This window comes from Ranitomeya imitator, chromosome 8, assembly GCF_032444005.1.
Source record: "Ranitomeya imitator isolate aRanImi1 chromosome 8, aRanImi1.pri, whole genome shotgun sequence".
Lineage (NCBI taxonomy): Eukaryota > Metazoa > Chordata > Amphibia > Anura > Dendrobatidae > Ranitomeya > Ranitomeya imitator.
In genome coordinates, this window is record NC_091289.1 from 169,174,212 (window position 1) to 169,190,250 (window position 16,039).

Consider the following 16,039-nt stretch of genomic DNA (forward strand, 5'->3'; position numbering starts at 1 on the left):
CATCTACTGTTAGGATCTTTTTATGCCTCTCTAACCTAATATGCTGCCAATATTTATCTCCCTCTCCCCACCCAAAATTCCAGATTCCAAATCAATAGTGTTGGTCCTTGCGTGGGCGTGTTGGTCCTTGCGTGGGCGTGTTGGTCCTTGCGTGGGCGTGTTGGTCCTTGCGTGGGCGTGTTGGTCCTTGCGTGGGCGTGTTGGTCCTTGCGTGAGCGTGTCGGTCCTGCGTGGGCGTGTCGGTCCTGCGTGGGCGTGTCGGTCCTGCGTGTCGGTCCTTGCGTGGGCGTGTCGGTCCTTGCGTGGGCGTGTCGGTCCTTGCGTGGGCGTGTCGGTCCTTGCGTGGGCGTGTCGGTCCTTGCGTGGGCGTGTTGGCCCTTCGTGGAATTGGGACGTAGATTTTCCAAGCTTCTTGCAGTAGATGAAAAATGTGCAAGACATTGGGGTCATCTGTGAGCTGTCCGTCTTTTTTTCTTCACTTAGATGATCAAGTTTGGTTCGTAAATTAGTCCAACCTTTCACATCTTTTGCTACTTTTATTTATTTTTTCAGGCCATTCTGCAAAAAACAGACACATGAAAAGGGCCCTAGACCAGCATTCCTCGAGGGCTGCAAACAGGTCATGTTTTCAGGATTTCCTTGTACTGCACAGGTGATAATTTAATCACCAACTCATTATTTGTGTAGGTGATTAAATTATCACCTGTGCAGTACAAGGAAATCCTAAAAACATGACCTGTTTGCAGCCCTCGAGGAATGCAGTTTGACACCCCTGCCCTAGACTATAATGTACATGAAAAACCTAGGGGATAATGGTGCCTTGTGCTTCCCTTCGCCCCCGGGAGCTGTGCGGATGAGCTTGGGGCTGGTGGTTTGGGTGCAGTCAGGAACGATCCGGTTTCCAGTAACTTTTCTGTGCCGTGAAATGTATTTTCTGCTGTGTTGCAGGAGATGAGCGGCTTATATTCCCCCCGCAGTGAGGACAGCACTGTGCCACAGTTTGAGGCCCCTTCCCCATCACACAGGTAATATTCTGATTTCTTTTCTCTGGTCCTTACTGCGTGAAATAAGTGATGGCTTTCCTTGTCGCATGCAGTTTTTTATATGACGGGAGTGAATTCCCTTCTCTTGAGAATGTCCGCTGTAGATTAGATGGTGCCGGGAGGATCTGATATCTCAGGACGACATGGCCGAGAGAAACGGAGGAAAGCAAATTGTTCTGGAGCCTGAGAATAAGGAGTCAGGCAAATGCTTCATCTGTCTGATGAATGGCAAACGCCTATGCATTCCCTGTATTAAGGCTCAATCTCATCATGTAATCCGGATAAGACTCGCCTATAACAAGTCTATGGCTGCGCAAAAAAAAATATATATATTTTTTTATTACTCAATGATTAGGTTATTATATTGTGCGACTTCTTCTTCCTTGCAGTAGCATGATCGATTCCACAGAATACAGCCAACCGCCTGGATTCAGTGGGAATTCCCAAGTAAGTTGCATTTTTCTTTTTTTTCCTTTTTCAGTTTTCGCCTTGTCATTAAGTATTATCCAATGAGTTAACACATCAATTCTTTTATTTCATTCTCACTTTTTTTTTTCCATTCTCAAACTATAAACTTTCTGTTTTCAGTGATCTGAGATCACAATAACCAAAACTCCAGATACTCAGATTTTCTCCTGTTATTACCATTAACAGCCTGCAGGTGGCGCTTTTTAGCTTTTTCTGTGGATATTTTCTATGTGCTCATAGAATAAGAACCGCGTCAATGAGGGTCCAGTAAGTGATGAATACGGGCCCGGAGGTCCATGGGCAAATCAGGCCATATGTTGGCTGTAAGTGGTAATGCCCACTTGCCAAATAGATAATCAATGCCCTTAGGTGTGGCAGAGTCGGCGTCTCTCCCGACTTGTCTGGTTTACTTAATACTTGTATTTCACTATCTGAATCTTCTTTTCTTGATATTTTGCATCCTTCCTGTGCCACGTTAGTTGTACCTGATGGTGCTTTAAAGGGGTATCACAGTATCCTATCCTAATGTGTAATGTGTAGTAGGCATAATAATAATAGCAAATGCCTCCAATTACCTTATCAGAAGAACTATACATTTCTTTGTCGCTTACCCCATGTGCAGGGCATTGCAGTAGTTTAGGGTATCCATGGTTATGACCGCTAGCAACTTGCTGTCACTATAGGAGTGTTCATAGCCATGGATTCCGAAGCTGCTGGACTGCCCTGCACATGGGGAAAGCTACATGGCTAATCCGAAGAACATTTCTAATTGCTAATATTATTATTGCTGCACATACTACTTACTGGGATAGGATCTTGGAGATGGGAATACCTCTTTTAAAGACAAGCGAATGCTGAGCGCACGCTCGTGTTTGTCGGAGTCAGGAGAGATGGCTCTGCAGAACGAGCAGTCAATGGCCCTTTACCGTGGCCATGTGCTGATCTCCTAATCTTTCTCCTTCTTACACACAGACAAAAAAGCAGCCGTGGTATAACAGCACGCTGGCATCCCGCCGGAAACGCCTTACAGCACACTTTGAAGACTTGGAGCAGTGCTACTTTTCTACCAGAATGGCTCGTGTGTCAGGTAGGAGCGCAGCGATGTCCCGCCTGTGTGAATGCTCCTTTAAAGGCTTTCTCCTGTGGGTCCAAGACCATCTGTGGGGTCTCCTGACCAAACTCCACTTGTATCCCTATGGGGGGGGGGGGTTCGGTTTGGATCAGGAGACCCCTTGCCAGTCTGACTTGCTATACCACCATTACCGCCAAAAATCTACTTTACTCTGTCGCCTCATTGGGGGACACAGGACAATGGGTGTTATGCTGCTGTCCACTAGGAGGACACACTATGCATAATCTCATAAAAATTAACCGTGGCTCCACCTGTGCAGTATACACCCCTGGACGGCGTCAGCCTTCTCCAGTTTTTGCTTAGTGTCGCATAGGAGGCACACCTAAAAATTTTTACTGTTTTTTTTTCCGACGGATTGCAGATGAAGAAAAGTGGGTCTCCTGTGAGACTCCCGGCATGGCTCCTTCCTCGGACTTGCGCAGGCGTGTACTACGGAGGACAGAGAATGAACTTCAATCCAATATTGTGGCCAGCATGCAGCCAGTGGGTAAGGAAAGGGTGAATCAAACACCTGAAAACTCCGCCCATATGACCGAAAACCGGTCCCGCCAAATTCAGGTGACAGGTTCCCTTTAAACTCTTCCATCCATCGGGTGCTGGACATTTCTGATCCGCCACCAGACGCCCCAGAACACAAGATTTTCTTTGAAGGACATCTGAAGCTGCCTAAGGTTTTCTCTAACCACCCAGAGTTTAAGGCGATCCTTAAAAAGCAGCTCTCACAGCCTGAGAAAAAATTCGCTAATCGCAAATATCTGGAGGCGAGGTACCCCTTCCCGCAGAGGGATACCAAGGAATGGACAGACCCACTAGAAGTGGACCCCCCCAGTCTCTAGACTAGCAGCACAGACCCTCCTTTCACTGCCAGATAGCTCAACCCTCAGGGATGCAGCAGACCGGCAGGTAGAACGCATGGCTCGTTCAATTTTCGAGGCTGCAGGGGCATCCCTGGCTCCTGCGTTCTCTTCAGTTTGGGCTGCCAAGGCCATTCTGGCCTGGGCCAAAAATTTACAAGCTGGCCTCCAAGCACCCGCTCCTGAGCTGTCGGACCAAGCTGTTCAAATAGCAGTCGTAGCAGATTACATGCTTCATGCAGCTCTGGATTCAGCAAGGGGTGTAGCGGGGATAGCATCAAACGCCATCACAATTCGGCGTATCCTCTGGCTGCGGGAATGGAAAGCGGACGCAGCCTCAAAGAAGTCCCTCACGCACCTCCCCTACCTCAGTGGGTGACTTTTCGGTGAACAGTTGGACACGATGATATCCAACGCCACCGGGGGTAAGAGTACCTCTCTTCCCCAACTGAAACCTAAATGCACTTACAAGAAGCGTAACCAAACTCGATTCCGATCCTTTCGGAAATCCTCGTGCTGGTTGGTCTCGCGTCAAGCACAAAATCGTAACCGTTCCCCACGCAGGGACAGCTCATGATCGACGCAAAGGTCGGACAAGACCTGGCAGTCAAAAGCAGGCCAGTTTAAGCCCAGAGGAGGAAAATCTCAGACTTTCTCCTCATCTTGACTCACGGACTCCGGAAGACATCACACCCGTAGGCGGCCGACTTTTGCTCTTTCATCAAGCCTGGCTGCCTATTATAGAAGACAGGTGGGTCAAGGAACTAGTGTCTTCCGGATACAAGATAGAGGTCACCTCCAACCCACCGGACCGATTCTTCCTCCCTGTCCCCCCAAAACCACCAGCCAAGGCTCGTGCCTTCCGACAAGCGGTCTCCTCGCTTTTTCAAGTAGGAATCATAGTACCGATCCCCACGGCCGAGCGCTTCCGCGGGTTCTACTCCAATCTATTCGTAGTCCCGAAGAAATGAGGCAGCGTGCGGCCCATACTGGACCTAAAACAACTCAACAAATATGTACGGGTCTGTCACTTCCGCATGGAGTCCCTTTGGTCCATCATTGCGTCCATGGAGAAGGGAGACTACCAGTTCGTGGCTCTCCCGTTCGGACTCGTCACGGCTCCCAGAGTGTTTACCAAAGTCATGGCAGCCACCATGGACGTCCTGCACTCCAGAGGCATAGTAGTCGTTCCATACTTGGACAATCTACTCATCAAGGCTCCCACCTTCAGGGACTGCGAGCTCAGTGTCTCAATCACAATCGACACTGAGTCGCATGGGCTTGTTAGTCAAACTACAAAAGTCATCACCAACCCCGAGTCAGTCTCTGACCTTCCTGAGAATGCTATTCAACACCTCCAGGGGTCTAGTGCTGCTTCCCAAGGAGAAGGCACTGGCTCTCCACCTAGGAGTTCGCACCCTCCTCCGCAAACCCCCTTGATCTCTCCGGTTTGCCATGAGAGTCCTCGGCAGGATGGGGCAGCAATAGAAGCGGTCCCATTTGCCCGGTTTCACCTCAGGCCTCTCCAACTAGCCATCCTCAAATCCTGGGAAAAGAACCCTTTCTCTCTCGACAGGGAGTTCTGGCTAACGTCGTCAACCAGGAGGTCCCTGCACTGGTGGCTCAAGCCAACCTCGCTAGCAAAGGGGAAATCCTTTCTCACAGGTCAATGGAAGGCTCTGACCACCGATGCGAGCCTGACGGGTTGGGGTGTAGTGCACCTACACCACAGGGCACTGAACAAGTGGTCCCCAGTGGAAGCGACCATGCCCATCAACATCCTGGAAATTCGTGCCATCCTCCTGGCATTGAGGGCCTTCCATCACTTACTGGCAGCCTCTCACATCAGAATACAGTCGGACAATACCACGGCTGTGGCATATGTGAATCACCAAGGGGGGACCCGCAGTACCCAGGCGATGTGAGAAGTGTCACACATCCTCCACTGGGCAGAGGACACAGGGTCGGTTCTCTCAGCGGTCCACATTCCGGGTGTGGACAACGGGGAAGCAGACTTCCTCAGCCGACAAGGAATAGACTCGGGAGAGTGGTCTCTCTATCCCGAAATTTTTCGCCAGATCTGCCATCGCTGGGGATGCCATTAGTATCCCACTTCAATGCCAAGGTCTCCAACTTCATGGCCAGAGCACACGATCCGCGGTCGCTCGGAGCAGATGCTCTGGTTCAGGACTGGACCCAGTTCCAGCTTCTGTACATTTTTCCACCTCTCCCCCTGATATCCAGAGTGGTGAGGAAGATCAAGCAAGAGGGAGTTCCAACCATCCTAATTGCACCGGACTGGCCCAGACGTACATTGTACGCCAACATCGTACAACTTACAGCAGACGCCCCCTGGCGCCTCCCCGACCGCCCGGATCTTCTATCACAAGGCCCGCTCTACCACCAGAACTCAGGGGCCCTCAATTTGACAGTGTGGCCCTTGAATCCTGGGTTATAACCCAGGCAGGGCTCTCGCCGGACGTCATTAGGACCATGATCAGGGCACGGAAGCCAGCCTCTGCCAAGATTTATTACCATACCTGCAAAGCTTTCTTTACCTGGTGCGAATCTCGTGGCCAGACTCCACTCCCTTATTCCTTACCCAAGGTATTTGGTTTTCTCCATTCGGGTCTGGAGGCCAGGCTGTCCCTGAGCTCGCTTAAGAGCCAGATGTCTGCCCTCTCAGTGCTTTTTCAAAGGCGCTTGCTACCAAGCCGCAAGTAAGGACTTTTCTTCAAGGGGTTTCCCGATTGGTTTACCCCTACAGACTACCGCTAGAAACGTGGGACCTCAACCTGGTCCTGACAGCATTGCAGGAACCACCCTTCGAACCCCTTAAGGAGGTCCCGCTCCGCCTTCTCTCCCAGAAGGTGTTTTTTTCCTGGTGGCAATCACCTCGTTATGCAGGTTGTCTGAACTGACAGCACTCTCCTGCAGACAGTCCTTCCTGGTTTTTCACCAGGACATGGTAGTTCTCGTATGGTCCCATCCTTCCTTCCGAAGGTTGTATCCAACTTCCACCTCAATGAGGAAATTTCACTGCCATCCCTTTGTCCGATCCCGGTTCATAGAGTGGAGAAGGCTTTGCATACGCTTGACCTTGTCAGGGCATTGCGTATATATGTGTCTAGGACTGCGTCCTTCCGGAGGTCTGATTCTCTTTTCCTTCTTCCGGAAGGCGGCCGCAAGGGTCTGCCAGCTTCCAAAGCTACCCTTGCCAGGTGGATCAAATCCACCATACAAGAGGCCTACCGCCTTAAGAATTCTCCTCTTCCAGCTGGTATTACGGCACACTCTACACGGGCGGTAGGGGCCTCCTTGGCCATTCGGCACCAGGCTTCGGCACAACAAGTGTGTAAGGCGGCCACTTGGACTAGCCTACACACGTTTACTAAACACTACAGGGTTCATACCCAGTCCTCAGCGGACGCGAGCCTGGGTAGATGTGTTCTGCAGGCGGCGGTGCCCCAAGTGTGGGGGCCTGTCTACACAATATTCGTCCATTGCTTCCCACCCAGGGACTGCTTCGGGACGTCCCATGGTCCTGTGTCCCCCAATGAGGCGACAGAGTAAAGGAGATTTTTGTTTACTCACCGTAAAATCTTTCTCTTAGCCTCTAATTGGGGGACACCGCTCCCACCCTGTTGCCCTTTCCGGGCCGTTGTTACTGTCGAGTTCTCATATTGTTTTCTTGAGCTCGTACATAGTTGCCTTCTTATAGGCATGGTTGTTATTCATGTTACGTTCCTCCTACTGCTTTTGCACAAAACTGGAGAAGGCTGACGCCGTGCAGGGGTGTATACTGCAGAGGAGGAGCCACGGTTAATCTTTTTCAGATTATGCATAGTGTCGCCTCCTAGTGGACAGCAGCATAACACCCATGGTCCTGTGTCCCCCAATTAGAGGCTAAGAGAAAGAGATTTTACGGTGAGTACACAAAAATCTCCTTTTTCTTTTCAAGTAGTGCGCCAGCATGTGGTATCGATACAAATCAAATTAGTGTGGTTTTCTAATTACTCGCTAATGACCCCAGTGCAGTCACACCCCAATGTGAATGTTGATGGTCATCTTCTTAAAGGGCCACATTAATTTGTCATGGGAAAATTGCAAAGTTTTTGTAAAAAAAAATGCAAATTTTGCCTTTTTCCTCTTATTAAAAATCCTTTGAAATTTAATGACATTTTATTGTTCAGTGCTCGTAGCTTAAGTTGCCGCCCACCTTTGCAGTTTTCAGTAGTGGCCATTTTCCTAGCCAAGATGCATAGCATAGCTTTTTGCTATAGAGCTTGTAAGTGCTGGTTCGACCAGCCTTCAGTCGCCCTGGGCTCTTCCAGTGCATCATAGACAAAGCCGCCTGTACTCACAGAACCAGAGAGTGTACTGATCGAGCCAGCGGCTCAGCCATGATTTGGATCCAAACTGTCCATCATCAGTGGCGCACCACCATCTGCATACGGAAATGGCATTTTGTTTCTCCAGGGAAAGCCTGGCTCATAGAGATGAGGAATGCTGATAGGAGGCACCTTAGCGTTTGTTTCCCTTGTGGGGGATTTCAGTAAAGGTACCGGCACATTAAGCGACGCTGCAGCGATGTAGACAACGATGTAGACAACGATGCTGATCGCTGCAGCGTTGCTGTTTAGTCGTTGTGTGGTCGCTGGGGAGCTGTCACACAGACAGCTCTCCAGCGACCAACGATGCCGAAGTCCCCGGGTAACCAGGGTAAACATCGGGTTACTAAGCGCAGGGCCGCGCTTAGTAACCCGATGTTTACCCTGGTTACCATTGTAAATGTAAAAAAAAAAAACACTACATACTTACATTCCGGTGTCTGTCGTGTCCCTCGCCGTCAGCTTCCCGCACTGACTGTGTCAGCGCCGGCTGTAAAGCAGAGCACAGCGGTGACGTCACCGCTGTGCTTTACGGCCGGCGCTCAGTCAGTGCGGGAAGCTGACGGCTTAACATGATTTTTTCTGATTTATAGCCCATTTATCGTCCTCTGTATTTGCATTCACTTTCTCCACTGCACTTTTTGCAGCTGGAAATTGTAAGGACTAAGCAGACCCCACCGCTGCCTGATCAGCCCCTGCGAGCACTGCGCGCCTTCCGTAGCCTTTGGGTAATGGGATCAGGATGCCGATGCTCCGTACCCCCAGCCCGGCAGCTGCCCCCTCTGCACATCATATCCATTCCCAGACACTTTTCTGTTTCCAATTTCTCCCTCTTGCGACTTCTTACACAGCCGCCACCGGCCGCAAATCTGGACCCATGCAGAATATTCGGTACATGGCCGTCTTTGAATTTCAGGCAGATTTACAGTGTCCATGATTTATGTTCGTGATCACGGCTACAGATCTCTCAGCGAGCAGGTGCTGGACAGGTGCGCAGGTTCTGACATCTGGGTTATTTTGTGGACTCTTTAAGAGCCGCTACCGTCCATATAATGATTTATATTACTGTGTATAATGGGTAAAGAGATGTTTTTACAGCTATTGCCAGAAACTTTCCCTGCTCGTGAGATTCCCGTCCTGGCTGACACTGCTCTTCTTACCAGTGGGGGTCTGTCGTCCCACCGATCTGCAAATAATCAGGCGCCACAATGGAAGTATCTATTAAAGTGACATGTCAGGAGCGCGGACAGGTCCCCATTAACCCTCTGCCATTTACGGGGCACATAGGACTTGTGTAAGCTGTGCTTTGTTCTGTGTTTTCACCTTTCGCCTCCTTTCTTCCCAGATGACAGTCGGACAGTGAGTCAGTTGGATGAGTTTCAAGAGTGTTTATCCAAATTCACCCGCTATAACTCTGTGCGCCCTCTCGCCACCCTCTCCTATGCCAGTGACCTGTATAATGGCTCCAGCATTGTGTCCAGGTAAGCCCGCCACGTCTGCGCGGACGGTGGGACATGACACCTGTGTTGTGCAGATCGACCTTTCTAGATCTTCTTTGTGGATGCGAATGGGTTAAATGTCTCTGTTGCTTCCAGCCCATTTGAAATTACATAATCCGCAGAATCCCATTTACCTGCACATTTTAGGCCTTAAGTGAGAGCCGCGCCGTGATTTGTCACCCACTCGCAGCAATGCTTCGCCAGAATGACAGATTTATCGCTGTTTAGCTGCCATTGGATTTTATTTACTGATTTATTATTGCAGCGTAGAAATTTTTCTCCCATGATGTATATATCTGCCTCCAGAAATCAGTGCCAACGGTTATTCCAGCTGGTGACACTTGGTGGCGCTCTTGGCACACCTTTCTGTCCTGTTTGGCAGAAGAAGCCGTCAGTCTAGAAATGTCTTGTGATATTACAGGCGAGTGTGTGCATTATGTGTGTATTATCTGTGTGTGTGTATTATCTGTGTGTGTATTATCTGTGTGTGTATTATCTGTGTGTGTATTATCTGTGTGTGTATTATCTGTGTGTGTATTATCTGTGTGTGTATTATCTGTGTGTGTATTATCTGTGTGTGTGTGTATTATCTGTGTGTGTGTGTATTATCTGTGTGTGTGTGTATTATCTGTGTGTGTGTGTATTATCTGTGTGTGTGTGTATTATCTGTGTGTGTGTGTATTATCTGTGTGTGTGTGTATTATCTGTGTGTGTGTGTATTATCTGTGTGTATGTATTTGTGTGTGTATTTGTGTGTGTGTGTATTATCTGTGTGTGTATTATCTGTGTGTGTGTGTGTATTATCTGTGTGTGTGTATTATCTGTGTGAGTGTGTGTATTATCTGTGAGTGTGTGTATTATCTGTGAGTGTGTATTATCTGTGAGTGTGTGTATTATCTGTGAGTGTGTGTATTATCTGTGAGTGTGTGTATTATCTGTGAGTGTGTGTATTATCTGTGAGTGTGTGTATTATCTGTGAGTGTGTGTATTATCTGTGAGTGTGTGTATTATCTGTGAGTGTGTATTATCTGTGAGTGTGTGTATTTGTGTGTGTGTGTGTATTATCTGTGTGTGTATTATCTGTGTGTGTGTATTATCTGTGTGTGTATTATCTGTGTGTGTGTATTATCTGTGTGTGTGTGTATTATCTGTGTGTGTGTATTTGTGTGTGTGTGTGTATTTCTGTGTGTGTGTATTTTCTGTGTGTGTGTATTATCTGTGTGAGTGTGTATTTTCTGTGTGTGTATTATCCGTGTGTGTGTGTATTATCCGTGTGTGTGTGTATTATCTGTGTATTATCCGTGTATTGTGTGGATTATCCGTGTGTATTATCCATGTGTATGTGTGTACCTGTATTTTCTGTGTGTGTCTCTCTGTCCTGTTTGACAGAAGAAGCCGTCAGTCTAGAAATGTCTTGTGATATCACAGGCAAGTGTGTGCATTAGCCGTGTGTGTGTATTGTGTATGTATTGTGTGTGTATTAGCCGTGTGTATTAGCCGTGTGTATTAGCCGTGTGTATATTATCCGTGTGTGTATTATCAGTTTGTGTATTATCCATGTGTATTGTGTGTGTGTGTGTATTGTGTGTATTATCCGTGTGTGTTTATTATCCGTGTGTGTGTGTGTATTATCCGTGTGTATTATCCATGTGTATGTGTGTACCTGTATTTTCTGTGTGTCTCTCTGTCCTGTTTGACAGAAGAAGCCGTCAGTCTAGAAATGTCTTGTGATATTACAGGCAAGTGTGTGTATTAGCCGCGTGTGTGTATTGTGTGTGTATTAGCCGTGTGTATTAGCCGTGTGTGTATTATCCGTGTGTGTATTATCAGTTTGTGTATTATCTATGTGTATTGTGTGTGTATTATCCGTGTGTATTATCTGTGTGTATTGTGTGTGTATTATCCATATGTATTATCCATGTGTATTGTGTGTGTATGTATTGTGTGTGTTTATTATCCGTGTGTGTGTGTGTGTGGATTATCCGTGTGTATTATCCATGTGTATGTGTGTACCTGTATTTTCTGTGTGTGTGTCTCTGTCCTGTTTGACAGAAGAAGCCGTCAGTCTGGAAATGTCTTGTGATATTACAGGCGAGTATGTATATTATCCGTGTGTATTATCCGTGTGTGTGTGTATTATCCGTGTGTGTGTGTGTCTTATCCATGTGTGTGTGTATTATCAGTGTGTGTACACTGATTTCTTTTCTGTGGGGCCCTGAGTGGGTTCAGCAAGGGGTGTGCAGAATTGGACAACTTTTTAGCTGTGTTCCTATTTTGCTTGGAGCATATACATTCACATGTCGATTATTGGGGTCTTAAAGGGAACCTGTCACCCCCCAAAATCGAAGTTGAGTTAAGCCCACCAGCATCAGGGGCTTATCTACAGCATTCTGTATTGCTGTAGATAAGCCCCCGATGTAACCTGAAAGATGAGAAAAAGAGGTTAGATTATACTCACCCAGGGGCGGTCCCGCTGCGGTGCGGTCCGATGGGCGTCGCGGTCCTGTCCGGGGCCTCCCATCTTCTTACGATGATGTCTTCTTCTTGTATTCACGCTGCGGCTCCGGCGTAGGCGTACTTTGTCTACCATGTTGAGGGCAGAGCAAAGTACTGCAGTGCGCAGGTGCCGGGAAAGGTCAGAGAGGCCCAGTACCTGCGCACTGCAGTACTTTGCTCTGCCCTCAACAGGGCAGACAGAGTACGCCTGCGCCGGAGCCGCAGCGTGAAGACAAGAAGAGGACGTCATCGTAAGAAGATAGGAGGCGCCGGACAGCGACGCCCATCGTACCGGGACCGCCCCCCCCCCCAAGTGAGTATAATATAACCTCTTTTTCTCATCTTTCAGGTTACATCGAGGGCTTATCTACAGCATTACAGAATGCTGTAGATAAGCCCCTGATGCCGGTGGATTTAAGCGGTGTATAAAGGAGCATACCAGGAGCAGCATCATGTCAGACACAAAGGCCTTGCACGGACCTCCTGCCGCCATGTAAACCCATCAGCACCCCGATATAGCTTGGAATGACGTGCATGTTCCTGGTTTGTGGTCTTTAAATGCCGCTGTCTGAGATTGACTGCAGCATGTGGAGCTCAGCTCTCTGATATTAAAGCAAATGCTGCCTAAGTAGCACAGCCATCTTTTGCTGTGTTTGGTGCAGGCTCAGCCTCTGAGTCTGCCTCATACATCCCGCTCCTCACTTGCGCCAGATGTTGAGATGCGGTTGATATCGGGGTGTAAAGATGCATGGACACCTGCTGACTGCGGCGGTTGAACAATCTCTGACTGCTCACTGCAAGCCGATCGGAGGGCGCTTAATGGCCGACCAGAATTCTGTGCACAAAAAAATAATCTCTGCAGCACATCGCCGGTTTCTACAGGACAACGTGCTGCTGAGAACAATGGTTTAACTCATTCTTCAGGTGATTGATATGTTAATGTAAACCAATAATACTTTGCCATACTGGGTCTTCACATTATGCCGGTGGTTTACTCACTGAGCGTTTCCCTTTGGAGAGAATCTGTCGTGAAAGACTGCACTGGAGGGTCGGATGTTCTTCACTTGTTTGTATACCGAGAGTTTAGAAGTTTGGGCTTCCTCAGGTGCTGGATCTGAAGACAAAGCCGAGACGACCCCCATAGCTGACCATATCCGGGAATATTAGCTGGCCTTGGGCATTAGAGGCAGTCTGCATGCTGGATAATTGGACTTGTATCGCTAGGACCATGTCGGTTCCCCAAGTCATTAGGAACGCTTTCTTCGCCTGTTTGCTCAATCTGACGCTCTCTCCTTTCCTATAATTGGAGCCTACGCAGCAGGATCGTCTCCTAGATTGTCACCGGAAGGCTTTGTGCAGTTCATCGCCAGGTTTCTCATGTGCGGTACACCACTCTCATCCAGCGAGATCTCATTGTAGGAAACATTGCCGGAGTAAACAGCCCTCAATGGTTAAAAGTCAGTGCTTCTAAAATAAGTCAGTTTGTCAGTAGGCAGCAGAAAGCTTCCTGGTGCTTGTGTCGAGCCTTTGATGTATCCAACCTTGATCCCCCGCTAAAATTGGAGGGTCAGCAAGTGAAGTTGCAGAAGTGACGAGCAAGAGATTTATTTGCAAGAAAAGGAATCAATGTTGCATCTTAACAAGAATTGTCTCCTCGTGTAAGACCGCCACTCAGATGTTTTATTCCGCTAATAAGTTCCCATCTGTCATTGCCGTCCTGCGAACACTCGCTTTCACGTCTTGTTAGTACAGTAAAGGATATATATACGTATACGACTTGTTTATGTATGATAGCGCGCGGATGGGTGGAAATGAAGACCTTCTGAACCGATTCACATCCTCGCTGAGCAGGAAGAAATCCAAGGTTGCAGTGATACTGCTTTTTGCAAATGAACTCCGTGTATCTGGAAGGGCAATTATCACAGTCTCCATGAATGAAATGCCAGTAAGAGGCGCTCTGTGAGCATACGTAATAGTCTGGCGCTTCCTGATTGCGGAGCGCAGATAATATGATTGCTCGCCTGTTGTGCAGCAAACAGCACTGCTTTCGGGACTTGAAATGCATAATCCTGATTGTGACTACCATAGCGGCTCAAACAAAAGTCTATGGGGTCCAAATGTCGTTTTTGCTTTGCTGAAGGAAGACACGAGTGCTTCTACCCCTTGGATGACCAATTGTTTTGTTCCCACGACCAACCCCTCCCCCTCCAATCAACTCTATTAAAACAGGGGCTTTAGGGTATGTGCACACGTATTCTGGAGGACTGCGGATTTCTCCGCAGCGTATTTGGAAAAACCGCAGTGCAAAACCGCAGCGGAATCCGCACAAAGAATTGACATGCTGCGGAATATAAACCGCTGCGTTTCCGCGCGTTTTTTTTCCGCAGCGTGTGCACTGCGGATTTTGTTTCCCATAGGCTACCATGGTACTGTAAACTCATGGGAAACCGCTGCGGATCCACAGCTGTGGAAACGCTGCGGATCCGCAGCAAAATCCGCAGCGTGTGCACATACCCTTAATGTCAACAAAAAGTTAAAAACTTTGTCTTTTAAAATTTTCAATGGCTACATAAAAAAAAAAAAAGAAATAAACCTCCCACAACCAAGCTAAACCATAACCCGTAATCCCTAATTCATGCATGCTGTAAATAATAAAAAAAAATATATATTTTTTATAAATGAGGAATGCATTAGCCAGAAGTATGGGACAAGTTGTGGAAGGAAATGCAACAGGATCTGACTTCACATGGTTTGTTTGTAGTCTGTTACCATGGAGACACAAAGGTTTGCACGAGAATTGAAGTCCCAAAAGAGTTGAATATATTCAAGCAAGACTGTGCCTAATTGTTGATGTGTTCGTGAAATAAAAAGATGGTTGCAACTGTCGTAGCACTACAAAAAAAAAAAGTTTACAACGATGAATGAATTAACATTTACTATGACAAATTAGCAATAAGCATCTACTTACCCTCTTAAGTGAATCAAAAAACTAAAAAAAAAATGTTTTTGTTTTCTGCTTTCCTGCTGTGTGCCGCAGTGGTGGACATGTCATCTGAAATTACGGTTCCCAGTGTCCCTTGCGGGTTTCATACTGATGGACACAGACAGAAGAAGGCCCCTGTGAAAGAACAATATGTGGGCCCTTCGCAGTCCGATAGCTCATCATAATGCACTAATGCACCTGCTTTGGAGGTAGAAATGGGCCCCCTTACCTCTTCGGTCCCTGTGCGGCTGCATTGGTTACCAACCCACCCCTCCCCCCAGACTTTACCTGCTGAGCTGCACATACCCGGTTTTATTCTGTTAGACAAGGCGTGCGGTTTTCTTCCACTCCACACATTTGTGGATTCAGCAAATTTGTGCGGCATCTGTGAAGGCACAGTCATTCTTTCAACAGAAAATAACTTCTCGGCACCCTTACGTCATTATGAACGTCACATCTTCAGGTCAGGGGTTTTGTCGCTTGTTGGTGACATAACCAAGGGTGGGCAGACAAGGAGGGAATGCGGGTGGGCGGACGAGGAGGGAACGCGGGTGGGCGGACGAGGAGGGAACGCGGGTGGGCGGACGAGGAGGGAACGCGGGTGGGCGGACGAGGGGGGAACGCGGGTGGGCGGACGAGGGGGGAACGCGGGCGGGCGGACGAGGGGGGAACGCGGGCGGGCGGACGAGGGGGGAACGCGGGCGGGCGGACGAGGGGGGAACGCGGGCGGGCGGACGAGGGGGGAACGCGGGCGGGCGGACAGACGAGGGGTAACGCGGGCGGGCAGACGAGGGGGGAATGCGGGCGGGCAGACCGGGGGTGCAGAAACAAAGACACAGGTCACGTTGACCTCTGAGTGTAGCATTCGGGGGCAATTTTGGAAATTATAAATAAGTTATGAAACCTGATATATTGGTATTTTGGGTAATATAGACTATCCCTTTTTAAAAAGCTAAATTTGGCTTCTAAATATAGGTACCGAGCCCATTCCACCACCCAACATGAGCCTTCCGCAAAGTGTTTCCACCTCTACATGGCATCTGCACCATTGGCCGTAACAAGGCAGATAATAGCCAATCATCCTTACGAATTTGAGTATAAATTCTGCAGACACATTCTCATAAATTCCTTTGTTAGCGGCTCTTTTTGCTGGACGTGACCCCGGAGCTGCTC

The 16,039-nt window shown here is 48.3% G+C and overlaps 1 protein-coding gene across 1 annotated transcript in view; it reads left to right on the plus strand.

Annotated features, from left to right (window-relative positions):
* Positions 1-16,039, plus strand: part of COP1 (COP1 E3 ubiquitin ligase) — a 183,046-nt gene that overhangs the window by 42,197 nt on the left and 124,810 nt on the right. The window contains exons 8-11 of the mRNA XM_069737804.1: positions 949-1,025; positions 1,433-1,490; positions 2,484-2,598; positions 9,234-9,369. Coding sequence (XP_069593905.1) covers positions 949-1,025; positions 1,433-1,490; positions 2,484-2,598; positions 9,234-9,369 — 386 coding nt within the window. The remainder of the gene's footprint in view (positions 1-948; positions 1,026-1,432; positions 1,491-2,483; positions 2,599-9,233; positions 9,370-16,039) is intronic.